The sequence below is a fragment of the Periplaneta americana genome, chromosome 9 (genome assembly GCF_040183065.1).
Source record: "Periplaneta americana isolate PAMFEO1 chromosome 9, P.americana_PAMFEO1_priV1, whole genome shotgun sequence".
NCBI classification, from domain to species: Eukaryota; Metazoa; Arthropoda; class Insecta; order Blattodea; family Blattidae; genus Periplaneta; species Periplaneta americana.
In genome coordinates, this window is record NC_091125.1 from 95,624,658 (window position 1) to 95,648,569 (window position 23,912).

Genomic DNA, 23,912 nt, shown 5'->3' on the forward strand with positions numbered 1-23,912 from the left:
CTATAGCCATTTAATAATACCTAGTTACTTCCCGTCCACACTGTACATTTTTGTTCAATTTAATCATCATTGTTCAGGCGTATGCTCGTGTACAGAGCAGCAGGTTTGCCCCTCACGCAAGATGTATTCGTTCTGACGTTCACTGGTTCCCTGTGGCTGGTGTGTCTCGTGATAGCACTTGTACTGCTGGCTGCTAGCTTCCGCATAGCTTCACTACAGACATCGAAGTTTCAGAAAAGTCAGACCAAAGCATGGACGTGGGTGGAGATCACACTCTGGGCAGTAGCTGCAACTTGTCAGCAAGGTATGTAATTCCATGGATGGTCAGTGTTGTTTGTTTACATGACAGCTGATTGTTGTTATTATTATTATTATTATTATTATTATTATTATTATTATTATTATTATTATTATTATTATGTGAGAAGAAGATAACAATAATTATAACAGGAATGAAATTTTATTTAAGGAAACTGTTTAAATTGGAGACCTTTAATGTCGGCACATAACATGCAACACTTACGTGGAAACAGTTGGGCTCTTTTAAAAATGCTTGCAATGAATTGCTGCATAAGATCTTCTAGTCTTTCGACTGGCAATCTGTATACCAAAGTCTTTAAATTATCTCAGAAAAAAATCCAACAGACTTTAATCAAGTGTGCATGACAGCCATGGGACGGAACTGTTGTGTGGAGTGCGTTTGTTTCCAACATTGTGTTGAGAACATTCTTTGTAATGATGCCAGAGTAGGCAAGAGAGCCATTGTACTGAAATTACATGTGCAGTAGAGGTCATCTTCACTTCACATAGTATACTATAAATTTCATCATAGGAAAATATATGGCACTAAAACTTCTAAAGTGACATCCTCTATGTACTCTATTGACCTTCATAACTGCCAAGGTTGAAAGACGCAACATGCAAATTACTTATGATCAGACATGTATTGCTTAATGGAAAAATAATTATATGAAGGTTAAGAATGATACAATCCTAAGCCACAAAGACAGACTTTACAGGAGAGTGTATTGAAAGTTTAGAATCCAATGCTATTAGGTGCAATATCATAATTTCTTCAGTGCGTATTTCTGTTATTTGTTGAGTAAATTTTATAATATTTTACTAGTAGCTTCCCCATATGTATAAGAAATGAACTCGCACAAAAAACTTTTTGGTAAAAGTGTGGCTTTGAACTATCTCAGTCTCACCCCTTCATATCTCTATCCCATATCAACTTTAACCTTTGATAGCATTTTGTCTTATACACTGTATATATAATGATTTCTTCGCAGGTTTCAGCAAGGAGCCACAAGGACTAAGTTGCAAGGCTGTCTTTATTATTGGGTATCTAGCATCATACCTTCTATACACTTGGTTTGCTGCTGGAGTAACATCTCTTCTAGCAGTTCAAGGACAGGATACCCATCTCCAACTTTCTGATGTTGCTAAACTGGGCACTGAATTTTCAGCTTCCTGGGATGGTCTTCTGCCAGACTTCTTCATCGTAAGATTTTACTTCTTAATAGTTAAAGAAGACTGGGCAAATAAACGATCCTTTATAACATTCTTCAACTATGAGTAGGCCATTTTTACCGTATTTTAGTCATTTTACAGCTACCTTTACACGTGCAGTTCTATTTGCGGGTGAGTCCCTGTTACAGAATACTCTCAACATCTAACCATAGATAGGTTACATCAGGTGCTATGTGTTCAGTGGTTCATTGAAACCCCCTATAATTCATGTTGAATCTTTCGTACACTACTTTTAACACTTGAATATAAATAATTGATTAAATTGCGATCTTACTCGTGTTAATTATGTAAGCATGTGCGGCTTACAGCTGTTTCGGTTGTGTTTTTAGTTTTGCTATCTTGGTATTGTGTCGTTTCTTTATTTTGTGGCTGATGTTGGATTTTATTTCGTTGGTACGTGTTATGATTTCTTCTAGTTCTGTAGGGTGAGTGATGTGTGCTAGATGTGTAGCACCGAAACAGCTGTAAGCCACACATGCTTACATAATTAACACGAGTAAGATCGCAATTTAATCAGTTACCCCTATAATTTTCTTTTTAAAAAATCTTATTCACTTTCCTCGTAAAACCGAGAATATATATTTAGTAATCTGCATATCAATTCTGCTCATATCGATGTGCAAGTTACTTGCCAAGTAGGAATTGCTAAAAGTGGGATTGAACACTCTAACGAGTGGTTTCAGGGAGGGAGTGAGGGGGTGTATATGGCGGTTATACGGTGGTTATAAACAGTGAAATCACTACAACGAACTTCTATTCAGTCCCTCTCTCTCGTTTTCATCTTTGTAGCTAGGGATATGATTTTGTAAGGATTATTTTACATCTATTTCTGTGCTTATTTGATTATGATTTCGGTTAATATTGCATGGAAATATGGTTTGGATTAATATTTCGTGAAAATATGAGTTAGCTGAGAATAGTTTCAGCATTTGAACATGATAAACAAACTCGACAATCAGATAAAATATCTTAGTATGTCGAAAATCCTCTCTTACTATCGATATTTAAGACAGAAAACCACAGCACTCAAAGACATACTGAAGCAAAACTGTTGTAATCTTCGCAATGATGTCTATTACTCCGTGGAGTAATAAGACATCATTGAACCCTTGTTTGATCCAAAGAGCTTGTAAATTAGGACTCGTGCCTATATGCAAATTCTTTGGTCTCTGTAAAGACTGAGTAGGATTGTTGTTTACAGCTGACGTAAAACTTCAGAAGACAGCCAAATTCAATTTTTTATTTCATTTTTTTAAAGGATTATCAGTTTGTTTTCCGAGAGTATTTCGTGAAAAAAAAAATGTTTTCAAGTAAGTTACTACTGGTAATTTATTAACTATGGGGCTATTTCGTTGAAATCATTACATTTCGCGGTTAAAATGCTGTTTATTTTCTTGATTACCTTCATGAGATTTACGAATGTTTTCAAACCTTTCGCATTTTTCGTTAATTCAAAAAAATCATACCCCTACCTATGTCCTATACATTCCGCATTCCAAAACTGCAATTGTGCAGTGTATTTAAGATAAGTTTAATAATGCAAAAAAAATACAATTAATTTTTCCGAATTATTTGAACCCCCAAGAAAATCGATCATGAGTGCCAATAGGCTATATACAAAACAGTGTATGTGACAGATTCGTGTTGTCACAAATTAAAAGGTCTGTCAGATGTTTACTCAAATATATTTAGAACTGGGCCCCTATAAAAGCAAATTTTTATATTTCTATCTGCAGAACTATATAGCTTGTAATTTTGCTTTTTATGTCGGATGATAGATTTGTTACTTTTCAATGAGATTATTTATACTCACAAGCATAATTTCTCTAAAATATATCTCGAACAAGAATAGACAATAGTCATGTTTGAGCAATTGCATGTGCTGGGATGATGTTGAATAGTGTGCTGTATGAAAAACAGGTAGGTGCGGGAGTTCGAATATAATATTGGTAAAAGAATACAGGTTGCGACACAACCACAATCTGTTTTTGGATGAAGTTGAGGGAAAATTATCCTGATTGGTCATCCATGAGCTATCACACCACAGATTACGAATTACAAGAATTATTTACGTGCAGGTAATAAGAATCCTCTAGATTCAAAACCCCCTAAAGATCATTTTTGCAGAACTTTTTTTTGCTTGGTTATTTAACGACGCTGTATCAACTACGAGGTTATTTAGCGTCGGTGAGATTGGTGATGGCCGAGGATTCGTCATAGATTGCCTGACATTTGCCTTACGGTTGGAGAAAACCTCGGAAAAAATCCAACCAGGTAATCAGCTCAAGCAGGGATCGAACCTGCACCCAAGTGCAGCTCCAGATCGGCAGGAAATTGCCTTAGCCGATTGAGCTACGCTGGTGGCTTGTTCAGAACTGAAATATGCCCACATGCTGCTTGCTAAGAATGAATTCTGATTTATATAGTTTGGTTGAAAATTCCCTCGGATTGCCACCAGTTACTGTCAGAATCCTTTAATTTGTGAAGTGAATATAGGGGATTTTGAATCTATAGGATTCATAAATTCTTTCATTAACCAATTCAATTATTCAGAAAAAAATTCACTGTAATGAAGTGAAACATCATCAGCTATTCATTTAGTTATCTTCAGAACATTTTTCATCATTTAGACTTGATATGCTGTTGCAGGAAGTTTTTGATTCTTAGTAGACAGTGATAAATCAAAATACCATAACATGGATACCGGTACATAGACATCATTCTGGTCCAGTACCAAAAGTTACTGTTTAAGGCTTATTTTTTCTCGGAATATATCATGTTATCCGAATCCGGTACATCTGTAATATTTCCTTAAGGAAAGTTTTTATCATTTGGTCAGCATCATGTAAGAATTTAGTTAGTATTTTGTTAAATTCAGAAGTAATAAACGGATATATATGAAAGAAAGACAGATGGAATTTTATTATTTAGAACTGTGATTTTTTATCCCCTTTTAATAGAGAGGAAGAGGTCAGTGTACTTAGTTGTGTATGAAGTTTTTTCATAATCATAGTTGAGTCAAATATTAAGGAATCTTGATACGTGATGCCCAAGTACGGTAGCTGATTTGTTCTCCTTCTGTAATGATGGTTATCTTACATTCATCTTCTATGGTTAGCAATGTCGGATTAAGCCTTCCTTTGACTATGGACATTCCACTGCATTTAGCAGAGTTGACACTTAGTCCGATTTCATGAAATCTTCGAAAGGCTAGAAGAGTAAGCTCGATCGCTGACTCCTCAGAGTTTCCTATGATGACACTCATAACAGTGAGCAGAGGTGCTTCTCGAGTGAAGAATATTCCGTAGTCCTGTGAGATACTGTCTTCGTTTAATTCCTCTAAAACGTGATTAATAGCTAGATTGTATGAAGTTGTTGTATAAATTTATAATTTAATAATTTAGGTTAATGCAAAGAGATTCTGAGATATGGAAGAGCTGCTATTGTTTAAGATGGACTATATAACTGAGAACCAGGAATTCGCTACTTTTTTACGTCTGTTTTTATAAGGTGAAATTTGTCATAAATAGCTTAAAATTAAACTAAAATATTTAGATGCACTTTAAATCTTCGGTGAGAAGGGGATTTTAAATTTCTGGAGAAATTTCTTCCCTAAATCAGCTCCTGAATTTAACAATGGCACATAGATTCGAAAACAAAAACATTCAATGCAAATAAATCAAACTGAAAGCCTGATATCCTATGATGTAATTATAATGTATATAATTCGCTTGTTATCCGCTAATTATCTGCGTATGTTGACTGACAGAACTCGCCAGATCCTGCAGCACATGTGTTATACTCAATCCAATTAAAGAAAGAACGAAATAAGATACATTCCCTGGAACAGATGTTCATGCAACTGAGAGATGACAACAAAGTTGGCATGGCCAGTGAACATCCTCTGAAACATTTTATGGCCACAAGACTTTCTGCAGATGAATCTTGTCAGTTAACACTATCACCAGTTTCTGGAACTAAGCATCTGAAAGCATGGGCTGTCCGCAAAAACTCACCATATGCAGATATCTTCAATTACTGGTAAGATTGCTTTTGAGCTAGTAATTTATCTTATTATGAGTTTCCAGTAGACGATAAAATACAACTGTCGATCCGAAATTGCGCTCAGGCGTGGGTTCGATTCCAGCTTGGGCTGATTACCTGGTTGGCGAATGTCAGGTAATATATGGCGAATCCTCGGCCTCATCTCGCCAAATACCATCTCGCTATCACCAATCCCATCGACGCTATAGTATTATATCTGTATTTCTAGTGAAAGTTGTGAGCTTGATTGAGCAACTTTTTTAAAAATAGACATTAGAAATCTACGTCATAATACCCATCATAAAGCTGGCACATGCTTTCGTACATGTTTTACACATTTAGCAATTAAGATATTTTATCAGCTTGTAAATGATATTTCCATTTAGCGTCTGTTTTCCTAAACTGCCTTTGAAGAAACGTATGTAGGTATATAAATTAAATAGTTTACTATGCACTTGGTAAGAAGATACAATTTCGTTTTCTGGACTACATGCAAAAAAAAAAAAAAAAAAAAAAATTTAGTACAATCATAAAGAGGGAGATATCTAATTTAATTGTGCCGATTAATCTTTGAGAAAGAAGATGAAACAATTAATTTTGATAGTCACTAAAATAGCTCTTCATATAACTGTAACACACACTTCTAATATTCTTTCCTGTTTATGAAAATTGCTATAAATATTAAAAAAGTATTAAGAGATTATAATCAGATTCTAAGTAGACAAATATTTATACTGTGTGTGAGAAATATTGGAGAGTAATTGAGTTAATGACTTTATTGCCAAGAACTGAGCATTAGTTAACAACATATTATACAGAAACTAGTAGGAGAGGGAGTTCCTGTATGTTTTCTTCTTACCAACATTCCTGTGTATATAACACGAATGCCAGCTCGTTAGTCACAAAAGCCTCAACAGTAGGCAACCCAACCAACAGACATGCCAAAAGGTTATACTTGTGCAGGAGGATAATACAGACGCATAATTCACCTTAATTGCTTCATTAGTGGTTCAAGTGTACCGGTACGTTTCCGGACACAGTTTCATTATATGTATTATGAAAAATTGTATCTTCTGGCTTCGTCTACCATCACTAGAAGTTTGTAACATATTCACGTCAACACTACACACACACACACACTACATCCCCACTTCCGCTCTTGCTCTCTCTCCCTCTCTCTGTGCTGAATTTTTAAATTAAGTAAAATATTTTGCTTTTTAAGATTATGTAAAATGTCTTTTGTGTGCAGTACGGAAATGAAAGTTTGTTTAATAGGAGTGAACAATATACATTTTAGTTTGTTTATATCTTTTGAATGACAGTTCGAGAAAATAAAATTGCAAACAGGAGAATATTACTCATAATACGATAAAGAACTGATTTTTACGAAATACGTAGAACATACTGTATGTGAAAGTATGTATTATCTACATGACATCCGTTTTTATTATGTAAAGAGAAAATTTATAATATTGAACATTTGCCTATAGGTTATTAAGGCTGCAGGAAACTGGACTTCTCCAACTGAGTCTACAACAAAGTATGGTTACTCCAACACCTTGTGGCAATGGACCAGGATATTCCAGTGCCGGAATTGGACATGTCATGTCAGCTTTGGGTATACTTGCAACTGGCATTGCAGCTGCATTCTTGCTACTATTTGCGGAGTTTGTGTGGCATTACAATAGAGCTTCCAGACGTCGCTAATCATTTCTAGCAAACACTTAACATATAGGAATTAATCTCCCAATCACGAAAGCAGCTACATGGCTGTCGGGCTGACACACTTGTAGACGTTGGTTATGGAGAGAGCATGTTATTAGTGAATTGACAAAACAAAAATTATTGTTAATATAGAATATTACTAAATATAAGAAGTTAAAACGACCTTACTCACACAAACTAAGAAAAAAAAGATCCTAGAACTGTCTTCTTGTTCCATACATTTGTGGCCCTGCTTAAGAAATGATACATCACTGGATCTAATTTCCTATAAGAAATGAAGACAGTGCTTTCCCAGATGCAATTTTTTAGTTCTTGCATGGTATTTGGATTATTTCTATACAATTGATCTTTTATTACTTGCACATGATTTTTAGACTGTGCACATTCTTACTATTTCACACTTAGTTTGGTCAACACTTGCACTTTTAGTCGTATTTCCAAGTGTTTCGTTTTGTTATACTATCCTAATTACAAACATTCACAATGCCATGCCCATCCTCTCAAAGAATCAAAAGAATCACTAACACCACTACAAAGCGTAAATCGTCCTCTAGCTGACTTCGAACTAAGTAAATGCAACAATAACTGAAGAAAGTAAAATATACTTATGACGTTATGAGCATGACCTATGACACAAAGTGGTTAGCAATTAATTAGTGAGAAGTGTGCCAGACTGCGCCAAAAATAATTTCCTGCCCGTCTTACGAAGTAGCAACTATTTTTTTTATTATTGCTGATTGTTGTAAACAACATGACATTATATCGTGTTTGCATGCACGTGTGTGCTTTTGTGTGTCATTATTCCCATGGTGGTCTAGTGGCTAGAGCGCTGAACTTATAATCCTGTGGGCGTACCTCCGATTTATAACTTGTGTTGGGAAAGCCCGTAGTTGGTAACACAGGGATTTTCTCTGGGCACTCCAGTTCCCCTGTGGCATCCCAACAAATCTCCATCATCATTTCATCGCGGGTGTAGTGTAGACTAGCCTCCTATGGCGCATCCTGGGCTACGACTGTGTCGGTAAATTGGTCTACATAACTGGCATTCATATGAGTGAATGACGTAAATCAAGTACCGCATTAGTAAATATATATGTATATTGCAAAGGAGTACCCCAGTTTTTGTTGTGATATGGATTATATTTTCGTCATAAATTTGTACCAACAGTAAGCATTCACAAGCATAGTTAGCATGGTGAAGGTAAAGGAAGTCCATCAGGTCACGAGAACCCTAGTGATCTCTTAAGGGAATATTCACAGCTGATTTTTGGTAAGGTGCGCCAGTGCTCTCTATCTTAATCCAACTTAAGCCTAAGAACAAAACTAGCATACATACAAAGGAGCAGGGGCGTAACTAACGGGCCCGCAATGCAGGGGGGGCCAGAAAACCGTTCTATAATATGCCTATATCTAAGACATTATTTAGACTTTGAATAACATTCGTATTTTATTCACGCATTTCAGAAGTATACTATTTACAGCATTCTTACAATAGTTGTGTTTCTTTCAATATCACTCATCTCAAATAACAATAATTTTTTTCTTTCCGATGTCACAACGTTAATCTCCACCCTGCTTCCCCAACATGTGTTCAATTCTTTCTGTCTTCTTCTCGCACGAACACTACACAGATCATACCGTAATTTAAATTTAGTTCTGAATGATTCCGTTAGTGACATTCCAGAAATAAGGCACTTTTACACCACTGTAGAGCAAGTTATGTTTTTAGTGAAAGTTTACCATGATGACAGAAATTAAATAGTGCCTTGGATAATGAGAGAACCAAACGCACACTAAAAAAGCTCTGTCCTACGAAATGGTCTTCGCGATTTGATAGCTTACTCACGTTGAAAAGTGGATTTTTTTGCAGATGGTGATATGCCTTGAGAATATAATTCTGTTCTCGAACAAATCTTCCGGGAAAAATAACAGTTATTGTAATGAAAAAGAAACTCAGTTCCTTTGACTTTGTTGTTATGTTCGTGTTCCAGTGTAAAATAATACAGTACACCAATATTGTTTCAAAATGTGTACGTGAAAAGTCCATTGATTTATTGACTGCCACGTCACGGTTAAAACAAGCCCGAAATAATATGATAAAGTTGAGGCGGCAATTTTCGAGTTTTGTTTTAAAGAAAACAAAGGAATTCTTATATTCCTGGAAAATAGACCCTGTTTTCAAATCAACACGGCAACGCCATGTTAGGAAGTTCTTTAATGAATTGGCAGTTTATGAACGATTACAGAATGCAGAAGAAAGATTCCGTGTATTTGTTTTAATGGTTGTCTGGATTTCATAATTATTCAGCAGCTTAAAGTACGCTTTGAAAGCAGGAACGGCATCACAGCTAAATTCTCGCTGCTCCTCCCATCAAAACTCAGTACCGGGTACCTTAACTGAAAAGGAAATAATCGAAAAAGCTAACATCTAACATACTTTGCAAATGTTATGCTACCGTTTTATCGCCTACGTTTCCTCAACAACTGATTACTTTTCGATCCATAATGATTGAAGAGATTCGTAAATTTTCAACAGTAAAGAAACTGGTCGAATTATTAATTGTAGAAAATTCTGCTTTGTCAGCCTGATCTGTGTACAGTTCTACAACTTTTCCTCATTTTACCAGTCATTACAGCAACTGCCAAGTGATCTTTCAATAAGCTAAAACTAATAAAGACTTACCTGCATAGTACAATGTCGCAGTTGAGACTCAGTTCTTTATCAGTACTGGTACTGGCCATTGAAAGTGAAGAAAGCAGGAGTATTGACGTTTAGAAAGTCACCAGAGAGTTCCTGTCGATGAAACAATGGCGCTTTGGAAAATTGTGAGACAAGTCTGTTGTTATTATTATTTTGTAAGTTCAAATTCACCACTGAAATAATATGGCATGTGTAGTTGCGAAAGATACATTGGTTAACATAGCCATACAACAACTTTGGGCATGTGCGACTTTCTAAGTTACACTACTGCAAAGGAGCAATCCTTTGGCTGACAGTGAGTCAGGAACCGAACCCGAAACCTTTTGGGGAGGAGACAGCGTCGTTAACCACACACCAAAAGGCTGACCTAGCTAACATGGCTCAAGACTACTGAGAAATGATCTTGCATAATGATATAAAACATATAACTTTTCCTGCTGTCAGAATGTAAAAGACCCAAATGGATTTATAGTAAGTTCTGCGAGACATTTGAAAATTATTATCGATCTGCATAGGTCCCTAACTCGAGTAAAATCACTGATTTTGGTTCTAAGTTGAGGTGTCAGTTATTACGTTTTCATATTGTGTACACAGTGATACCAGTAATCCATGTGATATCTTTGTTTGTATAACAAATCCTTAAAGGCTAGAGTTGTGCATTTACAGGTTTGAGTAGCTCAGCACCATGCGAGTGATAGTGGTTGTTTTCACAGCTCTGGCAGTTCTGTTATCAGCTTTTCACCGTGAGTATTTCCCGTAATTTCTAACATGACAAATCTATTAATTGTAAGAAATGCTGTGCATTGGATTCTCTCATACGGTGTACATGTTGTATCAATAATATAGATAAAAAGAGAAGTGTCTGTACACACTCCATTGAGTCATACAGGCGATAGAGGTAGAAATCCCATACTTTCTGGTGACAATAATATGTAGATAAAAAGCGACTGAGTCATACAGGAGACAGAGAGGATACTTTCTGGAGCACGACATTAGGATGAGATAAGGTAATCAGTGGGCCTACCACGCTTTGTACATCTTTTACCTCAGGGAAAGACACGGTACTACATTTTATAAGAGGGTGAATAGACCCCAGAGCCATTTTGGAAGTTATGGCGAGATACAAAATCCTGTCTCCACATCTAGGATTGGAGCTCCTGGGTGATATTCTACCATTTTGTGAATATAGCCAAATCGGTTGCATTAATACTAAAAATTTCTAATAATCCGAATATTGTTTAAATCTTAACATTTTTAAATCTATTCCATGACACCAGTTCATAATGCATTGAATTTACTATCTCCAAACCTATTTTGTACTACCAGTAACATTTAATTCTTTCAAATTATATTTAGAGCAGTGGTTCCCAAACTGTGAGGGGTCATGTGAAGAGTTGAGAGGGGGATCGCGAAATGATTTACAAAATAAAACAAAAATGCCCTTTTTTTTATTATTTAAGTAGGTTATTTTACGATGCTTTATCAACATCTTAGGTTATTTAGCGTCTGAATGAGATGAAGGTGATAATGCCGGTGAAATGAATCTGCGGTCCAGCACCGAAAGTTACCCAGCACTTGCTCAAATTGGGTTGAGGGAAAATCCCGGAAAAACCTCAACCAGGTAACTTGCCCCGACCAGGATTCGAATCCGGGCCACCTGGTTTCCTGGCCAGACGCACTAACCATTACTCCACAGGTGTGGACAAATGCCTTGTTAACATTCATTTACTTTGTATGTAAAAACATAAAGTTAAACATGAAAATCAAAATAATGTTTAAGTGATTATGAAATAGTTAACGTGACAAATGTGACTGTTTTTCATAATATAGATTCTCAAATGAGGGGCTTAGAACAAAAAGCAGGTAAGTGACAGAAACCTAGTTTTGAGGAAATTACAGTTAAAGTTCTACATGCAATGAAATATTATACACTAGTTTAGGGAAATGATGCCCATATAGCAGCACTTCACAGTGTGATCACTTACCTGATTTTATCCCAAAGAAACATCCTTTTGGGCTATCACAACACGCACTTACCTCATTTTTTTAATAATGTCACTTACCTGCTTTTTGTTCTAAGCCCCTCAAATCGGACTCTTCATTCGATATACACACAATCATGATATCATTTTCAAGTCCAAGGAGACTTCTTGCTTTTGTTTGCAATCATAAATGAGAAAGTTGTTATGCATAAATGCAAGGTTGCAATTGTCGAGGTTTTCTTGCATTCTTTTGAACCAAAATTTCAACATTTCATCAGTGAGTGTATATTTCAGTGAGTTTTTTTTTTAATATTCTTTTGGAATTTCACCCAGTTGAACGCAACTGCCTAAAAACTGATTCGATATTCATCTATGACTACTGTAATTGTTTGTTTGAGTACCCTACTCAGAAAATTGTTGTTTAAAATTGTGCATGTCTGCAAAAATAATCTCGGTATTTGTTGTATAATATGTAGTAATTATCCTCCGGAAAATGTATTATATGTCTTTCTCATGTTAAATTTCACATTACCTCGTTACATGTTTCAGCCTGTTATCAGCTGTTAACGAGGTAATGTGAAATTTAACACGACAAAGACACATAATACGTTTTCCGAAGTGATATAGTGTTAAAAGTTGTGTAATCAAGATGTATATATTGTAAATTTTTTTCCAACTCAACAATGTAACTTTTATTCAAAGCAACAATAATTATCACTCTCTACAATTTAATTCTACTTCCGTCAACAATGGGACTTGCTCTCCACACAGCAACACAGTATTCGTTATTGCACTCCACAGACGACAATGACAATTTACTTGGATTTTTGAGAACAACAATGAACTGTTTATTTTAACTAATGTTCACAAAGCACTATTTACAAATCAGAACTGTCAGTTCTCAGTTCACAGTTCGTTTGCCTTGGCTAGTTCTTCTAGCTCAGTCACTTAGGTTCACAGTATCTTGAACCACAGACCTTCAGAGACAGTCCACTAACCTCGAACTCAGGTCCCCCAACTGCGGTCCGCTGCACTCGAACTCAGGACTTCGGACGCTCGCACAGCTGCGGACACACTCAAGTCGGACTCTGGTTTCGAAGCTGGCTTCACTGCTACACAAGACTGGCTGGCTTGCTGTTCACCGACTATACAACACTGACTTACTGACTTGCGTCTCTTCTTATATAACCAAACCATAGTTACGAGAAAGTTCGCGGTCAGTCGACAGATGCATAGAAGATTTCCACGGATGTAGGATGGCATTCTCGAATAATCTGGATATCTCCCCTCTCTGCCGCTGTCGCTCTCTCCCCTCTCTTCTCTCCGCCATAGCACATGCCCCAGGAAGCAGATGCGCGCGCAACCCGCCCAAAACACGACCGACTTAGCCCTTCCTCTGTCAGTCGTGAGATCGAATCTCACGTGGCCATCACAATATGTTAAATTTTCTATAATTTACTTATTAGAGTGAAATGAATCAAACTTCTTTTTGTCAAGTGATATGGACTAGAAATCAAGTTCCTTTATGAGTTCGTTGGAAACAATCCAAGCATCATTTTCGATTTGTATTGAACTTTTTTTTTTTTTTTTGGTCCACCACTGTGGAGTAACGGTTAGCATGTCTAACTGAAAAAAAATCCTGGTTGGGATAAGTTACCTAGTTGGGGTTTTTTCCGGGTATAAATTATGTTTACCTAAAATTTCATGTTGTTGTTGCATCATAATAAATTTCTGTTTTGTTAGTTTTTTGGGAATATCCATTGGTTTTGAGTACAGTATTTTTTTTTTCGATTTACAGGGATTTGCATTTTTGAATGGGGTTAAGTACTGGTATGGTACAGTACGACAACAGTCAGGGGTGGGGGGAGTCGCAATAAAAGTCTCGCCCAAAAGTGGGTCGCACCTTCAAAAAGTTTGCGAACCACTGCTTTAGAGTAATCATAAATGTGTTTGCCAAAGACTGCAAGTTATAGTAGCAACATTAGAATTGAATTGATTTACGAATTAATAGGCCTAGTAGCAGAAGTATTAGTAGTAGTAATAATAATATGTATGAATATATCGGTATCATTCAATCCAGACAGAAAAAAAAAACATTAAGTTCCATCTCAAAAGAACTGGAAGTATCTTGTAGTTCAAACTTAATACCGTGATTAGGAATTAGGAAACGGTGGCTAGGGATGGGTCAATGTCGACCCTTCAGCACGTCGGCCAAACTGAGGCCCATTGTCCACCCGAATTATGGGATGAATGAGGATGAGATATACCAGCTCAGCAGCTATATGAGATTCCTCACCTGCTCACCCAATGGGCCCCCCTACATCCCCCATCCTAAGTTCATACCGTTAAGATAAGGATCCATTCCAATGACCCTTCCAAGGTGTCGAAGTGCTCTTAAGGAATGAATCCTGGCAGAGATATTGCGGAAGGCTTGGAACCCATAGACGGTTTCGGATAGGACGCCCCTCCTGTAAGCAGATGAATACATGCGTCATGACCTGAATATAATGTGCCTATGGAATGAGATGATGAAGATGAATTGATACGATATGAAATCTAAATTCATTTTCTACAGGAAAGAAGAAGGGAAATGGACCGTGGCAATGAAAATTTCAACCTGGCATTTGCCTAAGTAACTGTTGAAAAACCACAGTCAGGTTGGTCGATCCGGAGATTTGAACCACGGACCTCCTGAATGCAAGTCCCGTGTGGAACGCATGAGTCACCTCGCTCGATAAACTTAATGTAAAGCACACGTGTAAGAGCTATCAACCTGCCTGCTGTACCTGATTTGACACATTTGTTTGGCGTAATAGAGTGAAAATCAAAGAAATCCTTAATAGAGAGACCTACTCTTGGAAAGTACATTACACAGTCATTATTATCTACGCACTATTTTAAACAGTTACTTTCTCGTGAAATTAATGAATAATACATAAAAATTAATCATACAACATTCATTTTCATGTTAGAGGGGCTTAAAGTTGAGCTCTAGCCCACCAAAGCTCTCCTGCTGGCGCCATCCCTCTTCAGAACTAGATAGTAGCCACCGAAAATGATCGGAAATATATTTCGAAAACCTTGAAGTAGAACACCAATGCAGAAGGTGTGAAGCATCTCAAACTATCCAGTATTTAACTTCGATCTGCAAGAATCTTGCCTCAGAGGAGTACATACCTTGAAATACATAATAATTGGCCAGGGTAGGTACTATATTAGAAACTTGTACTTTTTTCACTATCTTACTTATACAAGCTTGATAACATTTTAGAAAAAAATCTAACAGAACAAAAGTATAATTCTTTTAGTAAGCTATTTAACGACATTGTATCAATTATATTGATTTTAGCATCGATGGAATTGGTGATAGATGGTATTTGACAAGATGCAGGCTTCACAGTTCGGGAAGATCTCAAAAGTGTCATGCCACACAGAGCAGACAGAATATTCGTGGATGAATAAAACAAACTCACTTACGTAATTCATGTTGCCACATCAGACACAGTCTTCAAATGACATGAATCAAAATAATTCACCAAATGTGGAAACGTGGCAGATGAAATAAAAAGAAATGGACCTAAAACAAATTACCTACGTATATTATAATCCAGTTATCTGAAAATGTTACAGAGAGGCTTGTACAGACCGATTATTTAGTCCTGACAGCTCAGCGAAGCGAAAGAGGGGAAGTAATAGAAGTAGTGGGGAGAGCTCCTGAGTAGAGATAAGGGCGAGCGGTCGGCAAAGGAATGCAGTACAGCCTAATTGTACTAAAACATACCACTCTACCACATGCATGACATCCGATTGCTCCAAAGGCAAATAAGTGACTAACCCAAACATCCCTTGGCGTAACTAAATGGACTCACCTGACCCAGGCGCACATCTCTGGCTACTGTCAGGACTAAATAATCGTACTGTACTTCTTCAAACAGCTACATGCAACTGCAGTAGTAGTCTGTTGTTCTATCAATACGATTATATGCAACATTATATCGTAATTTCAACATGGATTAGCAATAGAAGTGTACCGTGTCAACTTGTTGATGTGACCATTTATATCTTCAAAAAACCACAACAAAGATGAGAAAGAATTGTATCTGCCTGAGCAAACACTTGCACTGATGGTGATCATCATCATCTGATTTCAAATTTCTGAGCTTTTGATTCATTGTCTTCTTTGATAGTAAGTTGTGAACCTCTTAAGACGAATGACAAGCATCAATCCCTAGAGAAGAGAAAAGAATTCTCCACTGCAATGTTAGAATAAAATTGAACCCAGGTCCGCTGAATTTGTAGCCAGAAGTATTTTCATAATAATAATAATAATAATAATAATAATAATAATAATAATAATAATAATAATAATTTGCCTATCTGAAATTTTATTTGAACTGCCTGTGAACGCAGATTTTCAGTACAGTACTGTACAAGTATGTAATATAGACACTTCAGCTGTTTGTACCTTCGTTACATAATTATTTACTGTTATATATATTATGTAGTAGAATTATGTATAATATTGTAATTTGGTCTTTGATGACGGAAGCAACATACTGTCATGAACTCGTAGTTTTTCATATAAGGAATTGTACTATTGTAAAAGAAAAGTCATTGTGAACTTAGACTTTAGTCAGAGTACCGGTAGTTGCTTTCCTTGTTGACATTGTCAATGTTATCAACTGAGATAAATAATATTTGATAACGTGTAGTATTTTGACATTTTATTTCCGACAAGTTCAAATGATTTACTTCCAAGTATATTTACTTTGATACATATTGATTTAAATACGAAATCAAACAGCTCCCCTACTTTAGAAGCTATTTTATATTATTATTATTATCATCATCATCATCATCACCATCATTATCCTATTATATGATTCTAAAGGAAATGCGTTTTGCATGTCAGTTGGTTTTTGTTGATATTTACTAACACATCAGGGAAGCGTTCTCATGAAATGTCAGAATTTTTTATTAAAAATAGAAGTAGGCAGTATTTTTTTTGCACTCTAGTGAAAATCGGCTTTAACAGTTTTTGTCTTAAATTTTGTTCCTTCCTTAAGATATGCGCGGTAGGAAACAATGAAGATTATATTTAAAGAGCCAATTATTACTGTAGACTCTTAGTGTCTAAACCCAAAGCTTGTAGTCTCGATAATAAAGTAGAAGCTTAAAATAAAGTTAACTTAAATGTTCAGATCAATAAAATAATATAAAACTAATAACTTAACACCCACCCTTAGTACACTAATGGATAACTTGGATAACTGCAATAGTGTGTCTGAGAATATATAGGCCAGTGGCCATCAGCACTCGCTGAAATGAGTAGAGTGCACGGAGTGCAACAAAATATGCTCCGTCATGCAGAAGGGATAGTGAGACAGCATCCCGCCAGCAGCCATGGGTGCACGCTGGTTCTGTAAGAGACTGCAGGTAAGAGATGCTAGCCAGAGAGTCCAGTATGCTGATGACCGCTGATATAGGCTATATATAGTAGGTAACGGAGAAACAAGAGTTGATATTGTGCATTGTATCCCAAAATGCATTCATTGTACGTACAAATAGTGACATCTATATTCCAATCATTAAAGTAAAATAATTAATTTGCGCATGTGGCTGTGTAAGAACAACATTAGCTTACCGGTATATAAAGTGTGTTACAATGGTGGTGGTTTTCTATCATGTCAGTATTTTAACAACATGAAAATATCAAGTTTTGTCCTAAATTTTTGGCAAAATCATAACCAGAACTCTAAAAATGATACCGGTAGGCCTACAACAGGAATGTCATATTCATGAAGAAGCCATTGTCTATTGGGCAATGGGTAACTGGCACAAACATTTCACATACATTTCCTACAGCACAACACATGTCTCCAGCATGGAAAGCTTGTGCTTCAGTACCAGTACACGTATATGAATATTTCATCATCACTACCCCCTCTTCTTCCTTGCAAGTATTAGGCCACAAGGCTTGTGATACAGTCTTGCATAAAATTTTAATACACTTTGGTTATGAACCTAAAGATTGTTAATTTGTATATTGATTTTTGTTATTATAATTGTGTCCCTATAACGTCTTGTGACGTAGGAAGAACATTTTCTTAAGTCACACAGAGTTAGTGTGCACTCAATGTTGGTTGCTTGACGGTTGTCAGCCCACTTTGAGGTCTGTGGATGTAGAGGGAAAAATTGGATCGGTGTCTGGTAGAGTTCCCGGGTAGCTCAGTTGGGAGAGCATTGGTACGTTTAACCAAAGGTCCCGGGTTCGATACTCGGACCCAGAACAATTTTTCCCTCGAAATTATTCAACATTTTCTTAGCTTAAACAAATTTTTACTAACAGTTATGGTAAAAGATATGAATTTCATAATCTCAGAATATATATTTTTGTTTACCATAACGGATCTGATTTTGTTAAATGAATGTACCGGTATGTATTTATAGAGTATATACAGTTAATGTGTATAATGTTTACTATTATGTTCTATTATATACTAGTTCAGTATTATCATCAATCTAATTATATTTCCTGTCGTATGTGGCACTAATATTTTGTAGAGCGCTAGTTTCGCAGTGTTAGTGCGTTTAGGCCTATATGGTTAAAAAGTAGCTCGACAGACCATTTCAATTTAGTAGCAATTCCACTTACAGTGTCATGCTCCATTATTATTATTATTATTATTATTATTATTATTATTATTATTATTATTATTATTATTATTATATCGAACTAGGTTTTACCTTTCGTAGCATCCTGACATAAGCATTTAGGGTTAGAGTTTGAACCCTGAAACTCCAGTATATACTAACCGATAACTTTTCTAACTTGTTTTGGAACGAAAATGCGCTGCCTGCTGAATATAGGGACAATTTTTCAGTAGAAAAGTACCTTGGCAGTGCCCAATAAAAGCATAGTGATGTTCTTTATTTCGAACATAGCTTTTGTTGCGGCTGCAGCTCTGTCTGTATATGAATGACATTGTTGGTTGTAGGGTGATCCCTAAATACTTGAAGGAGTTGACAGTCTCAGCCTAAAGATTTTTGTCTCTTAGTGTATAGCTGTAAATGACTGAGAATCTTACTTGAACTCATTTTTTTTTTTAAATAGCATTTCCAATTTGTTTGGTACTGGTGGATGTATTCCAGAACTGATTTAATTTTTAGTTCTTTTATCATTCCCTACCCCAGGGGTTCCCAACTTTTTGAGTGTCATGGACTCCTTGAAGCTCGTGCTACATTTTTACGGACCCCAAAATTGTTTGCATAATTTAGGCCCATGACATGATATATTCATTAAATATTTGGATAAAATAGTGAATTAAGAATCCTTAATAATTTGACAGTGATATTAAATTTTAGTTTCAATTTTAAATATAATCATAAAATACATAAATGCAAAGTAATTTTACGTTATATCATATTTGTGCTATGAAAAATAAAAGCAGTTTTTCACTTCCCATAAGGTTATTAGTAGGGTGGTTGATGTTGCCTTGCAGCTGTCAGTTTTGCGAAGTATGGCTCAAATTGTATACCGGTATACTCTAAGTCACAAGTCTAACTCCATATTAAGTTTACTTTTATATTTGTTTTTTCAAGAAAATCAAACCAGGAAATGTACTCTCGCACAAATATGTTAATGTAAATGGCATAAAGTCTTTTATTACACTTCGGGATTTGTGGGTCGTGCATGCAACCAAGATTGCAACAGGGTCTTTATTGGAAACACGATTTTAAGCAAGTATCAGAAAATCTTATCCTAACTGTTCCTCTTCTTCTTTTACAGTCAAACCATTTTTGTCAGCAAGACTGAGTTTTATGTCCAATTATTTTTTCCCATTACAGAAAGGAAGAATTCTCTTAATTTTAATGTTAATGAATTAAGATCATTTTTCTATATATTTCCAAAGATATCTGACGAGAGATCATCATTTGTTATAAGAGAGTCACTGAGAGTATGAAATTAATGGAATACTGAATACCGGTACTCTATTGATAACTCACCGAGAACACAACTTTATTTCAATCTTATTCTTTTCGGTGAGCACAGTTGTTCGATCCGAAGGACTAGAATTAGAGAATTTAAAAAACTTAAAATATCAGATATTAGGTAGGAAAAACTTGCAAGTCAAGAAAAGTCCTTCAGGCGATCTCATTTCTGTTAAACTCTGCACCTGAAAAATCTGAGATAAACAAAACATTTTCCAAAAATCTTAGAAAAATCAGAGAACATGATCAAGTTAAGCTTAATTAAAATACAGTTTGAAAGCACACCTTGGTTCTCCGGACCCCTTTCAAATCACTCACATACTCCCAGCTGTCCATGGATCACTGGTTGGGAACCACTGCCTTAATCCATTATCTCCTCGCTTAGTTGCCTCATGAGTGTTGCTTTATTGGTGTCATTTATGGGGTTCCAACCAGTCTTCGGACTGCTGACTACATGTTATTTTATATTACTCAAATAAATTATAATTTTATTATATTACCTGTTTCTTCTAACAGATGGCGACACTAGAAAAAGGAATGCAACTACAGCTTTATTAGAAGTAATACAAAGCAATGTTAAGTTTTCCAGTAACATATATAAGGTGAGACAGTGACATATTTATATTTTATTATTTAATTACGGTGATTCATTGTTGGTAAAGTGACAGGATGAAGATGAAAGAGAGAAAATACGAACAAAATGTATTAAGTTGAATTCTTAACACTTGCGAATACTAGGTAAGCCGTAAGAAATACTGCGTGTTCAGTTCAAAGTGTGTCATGGCTCGCTGTATATCGTCATGTGGCTAGCCAGTGAACCTAGAGAATTCAATCTTCCTACACTCCCGCAGAGGCGTATTACCTAAATGCGAGAGAAGTTGCCTAGCAAGTACGGCGTTCATTCTGAAGTATGCAGAGTCCGTGGATACCCACAGACTCTGGAAGTACGTACCGATACATGCAGTAATGCCGGTAGTGACAGGAATGTGAACTGTTTGGAAACATGTACTGAGGTGAGTTTTTCCTCACTGTCGGGATATGGCGAGAGGGTTAAGACAATTACTTACGTATTTGTTGACATTAACTTCGACGGTCAACATGGACACAGAGCATTTGATTTGGGTTGTAGAATGTTGCGGTATGCAACGGATGATAACAAATACCCTGCGTACGACTTGCCCGCGCAAAACACAGTTCGAAAGAGGTTATGGTAGCACACAGACTTTACAGACCGCTATCTGTCGCTACGACGTTCAAGTTATACCATACACATTCTCAAGTTCAGATTGAACGCCTTGATTAATAGGCAACTTCTCGGACATAAAAGCTGAAACTCGCTTCAAATCGCTGACTCACAACAGTGACGTCATGACACATTTTGAAATGAACACCCAGTAGTATAATTTTAATATTTCCAGCAATGCAGTTATGAATGCAGGCTGACGTCATTTTTCTTTTCCAAACGAAACACATTATTGCCATTTACTTTGCCATGAATTGTTGGTTGATGGAGATAATTCAAGCTGTGGAAGCCTTTATTCATAATAATAGTATTACTGTCGTTCAGTGAGAGATCGTCGTGTTCCAGACAGGAGAATGATGTCCAGGTGGGTGAATCTGTGAAGAAGAACAGGTTTGGTCGTCAATAAAAAGCATGAAGGCCCCCAGAAAACAGTTCATATACCTGAATTTATCCAGTGAGTCCGCTGTGATCAGTTCGTAGCCATGAAAGTACACTGTGTATGTCTCATACTGGTACTTTTTTGTGTAGGATTGTGAAGATGGATTTAAAGTTCCACCCATATAAGTTGCAAATGTCTCAAGAGTTAAGGCCAATATATATATAGAGTAAGGTACACTTGTGCACAACATACTTTCGAATTTTGCAACAGGAAGAGAGAATCCTTTCTGCTCTGACAATGTCGGATGAAGCAAACTCCCACCTTAATTGGTTCGTTAATAAGCAAAACCTTCGTTACTATGCAGACAGGCACCCACAACTTCTTTATGAAAATCCTCTGCCTAGCCAAAAAATCGCCGTCTGTTGTGCTTTGGAGCTTCCATTGGCATCTGGGACCATATTTCTCTGAAGACAAAACATCCTTTGACTGTTAGTACTAATTGGTATAGTAATGCCATTGAAAACTTCGTTCCAGAACTGTTAAGAACTGGTCACCTGAACACGACATTTTTTCACCAAGATGGGGTTACAGCCCATACCACAAGAACTACTTGTAAGCTGCGCCAGTTCTTCCCAAACCTATTGATATCAAGATTTGGAGATATCCCATGACCACTCAGGTCTCCAGATATGACAGCTCCAGACTTATTTCTTTGGAACTATCTCAAAGAGAAAGTTTCTGCCGATGACTATCCACTAGTGGTGACTTGAAAACGGCAGTCCAAGAAGAAATTCAGACTATTCCGAATGAAATGATTCAACTTGACATGAGGAACTTCGCGAGTATTTGCAGCAATGCATCAATGCTGATGAAGGCCATTTGCATGAAATAGGGTGTACCTATAATGGCAATTTGTGTACATCCAACAACCAGAAATAAAATTTGTGTATTCATACACCTGTTCTGAAACTAGTCCTTTTTTTCTTTTATACTATTTCCCACGGCCCATCCAGTATTTGTTTGTTATGCTAAGACTAGTTGGCAGAGTCAGCTCGTGGTCTGAAAATGTAGTGCATTCTTCACATTCTTCTCACTTGGCCAGCAATGATTTCTCTTTGTTTAAATTTTTAGGGTTTAAATTTCCTTATGAATAATCTGTGTGTGTGCATGGGTGCTAAATCTATGGCTGGGATTAGTCACCTAGGTATTTTAATTAACATTTTCTCGGCTGCATTTCGGAAAGAAAAAATTCACAAAATTAGACTGTCGATGGTACTGGTGCCTATTTATCACTATACATACATGTACAATTTACTTTAACAAATGAAGTGAAGTAGCAATAAGCTCTCTTGAAAATTATAACTTATATTTACGTGATGCCACTGGTCAGTATGTTATATTATTTGTTCCTCAATAACTATTTTGGGATGTATTAAGTCGTCCTTTGCCATACTTACATTTTGTGTGATTAATTGATATATCATTCTATATTTTGAAATAATTTTTTTAACATCTTTATTTGTTGTGATGAAATATCATCAAGAACTACTTAAGTAAATTGTAGAATTTTGCAGGTATTCTCATGTTTGGTTTTATCTTTTATTTTTATTATCATTGTTAGATGCTACCCCATGGAAACATAATCATGTCCCCACTGAGTATGACTACGGTAATGGGACTGGCACATGCTGGAGCTAAGGGTCATACTGCTGAGCAAATTTCTGAGGCTCTTAACGTGCAGCCCAGGTACATGAAGCCTGGTTTCCACAAACTTCTCGCACTGCTAAAGGTATTTTTCGTATATGCACTACTGGTACTATGTATTAGAGTTTAATTAAGACAGTAAAAAATAAGAGTAAGGGGTAGAATGGATGATAGGTAGCTGCAATGATACAGGTTATGTTAGTTCCGAACATTTCAGTCCCATAGGACCTGTAGTATCTACCATTTTAAAAGCGAAATTCTAACAGGGGCGTATTTTGCGGGCTACCGGGGCTACCGGCAGTAGCCCAAGGAAATTACAAAAGAAAAAGTTTATAATATAACATAATGTAATAATTTTGTATTATTAGTTTTACCATAGTAATTAAAATTAAAGTAATTGTTAGATATATTTTGTGTAATAATAGGGTCAGCGGTAGCCCAAACCCTTTAACCAGTATACGCCACTGAATTCTAATACAATTATTAGTCAAGTTTCATCACTTTCTCCAAATCTGATGCTCTGGAAATATTCTTGAGAATCTTCGCAACAATGTTCCAAACCGATTTTTATATTTTTCTGATTTGAGCATCAGTGAGTGATTGCTGCAG

General features: G+C 36.3%; 1 protein-coding gene across 2 annotated transcripts in view; it reads left to right on the forward strand.

Annotated features, from left to right (window-relative positions):
- Window positions 1-23,912, forward strand: part of LOC138706294 (uncharacterized) — a 62,336-nt gene that overhangs the window by 31,260 nt on the left and 7,164 nt on the right. For both annotated transcript variants that reach the window (XM_069835407.1, XM_069835406.1), the window contains 6 exons: window positions 78-304; window positions 1,293-1,504; window positions 5,303-5,574; window positions 7,068-7,195; window positions 20,494-20,579; window positions 23,221-23,388. In XM_069835407.1, coding sequence (XP_069691508.1) covers window positions 78-304; window positions 1,293-1,504; window positions 5,303-5,574; window positions 7,068-7,195; window positions 20,494-20,579; window positions 23,221-23,388 — 1,093 coding nt within the window. The remainder of the gene's footprint in view (window positions 1-77; window positions 305-1,292; window positions 1,505-5,302; window positions 5,575-7,067; window positions 7,196-20,493; window positions 20,580-23,220; window positions 23,389-23,912) is intronic.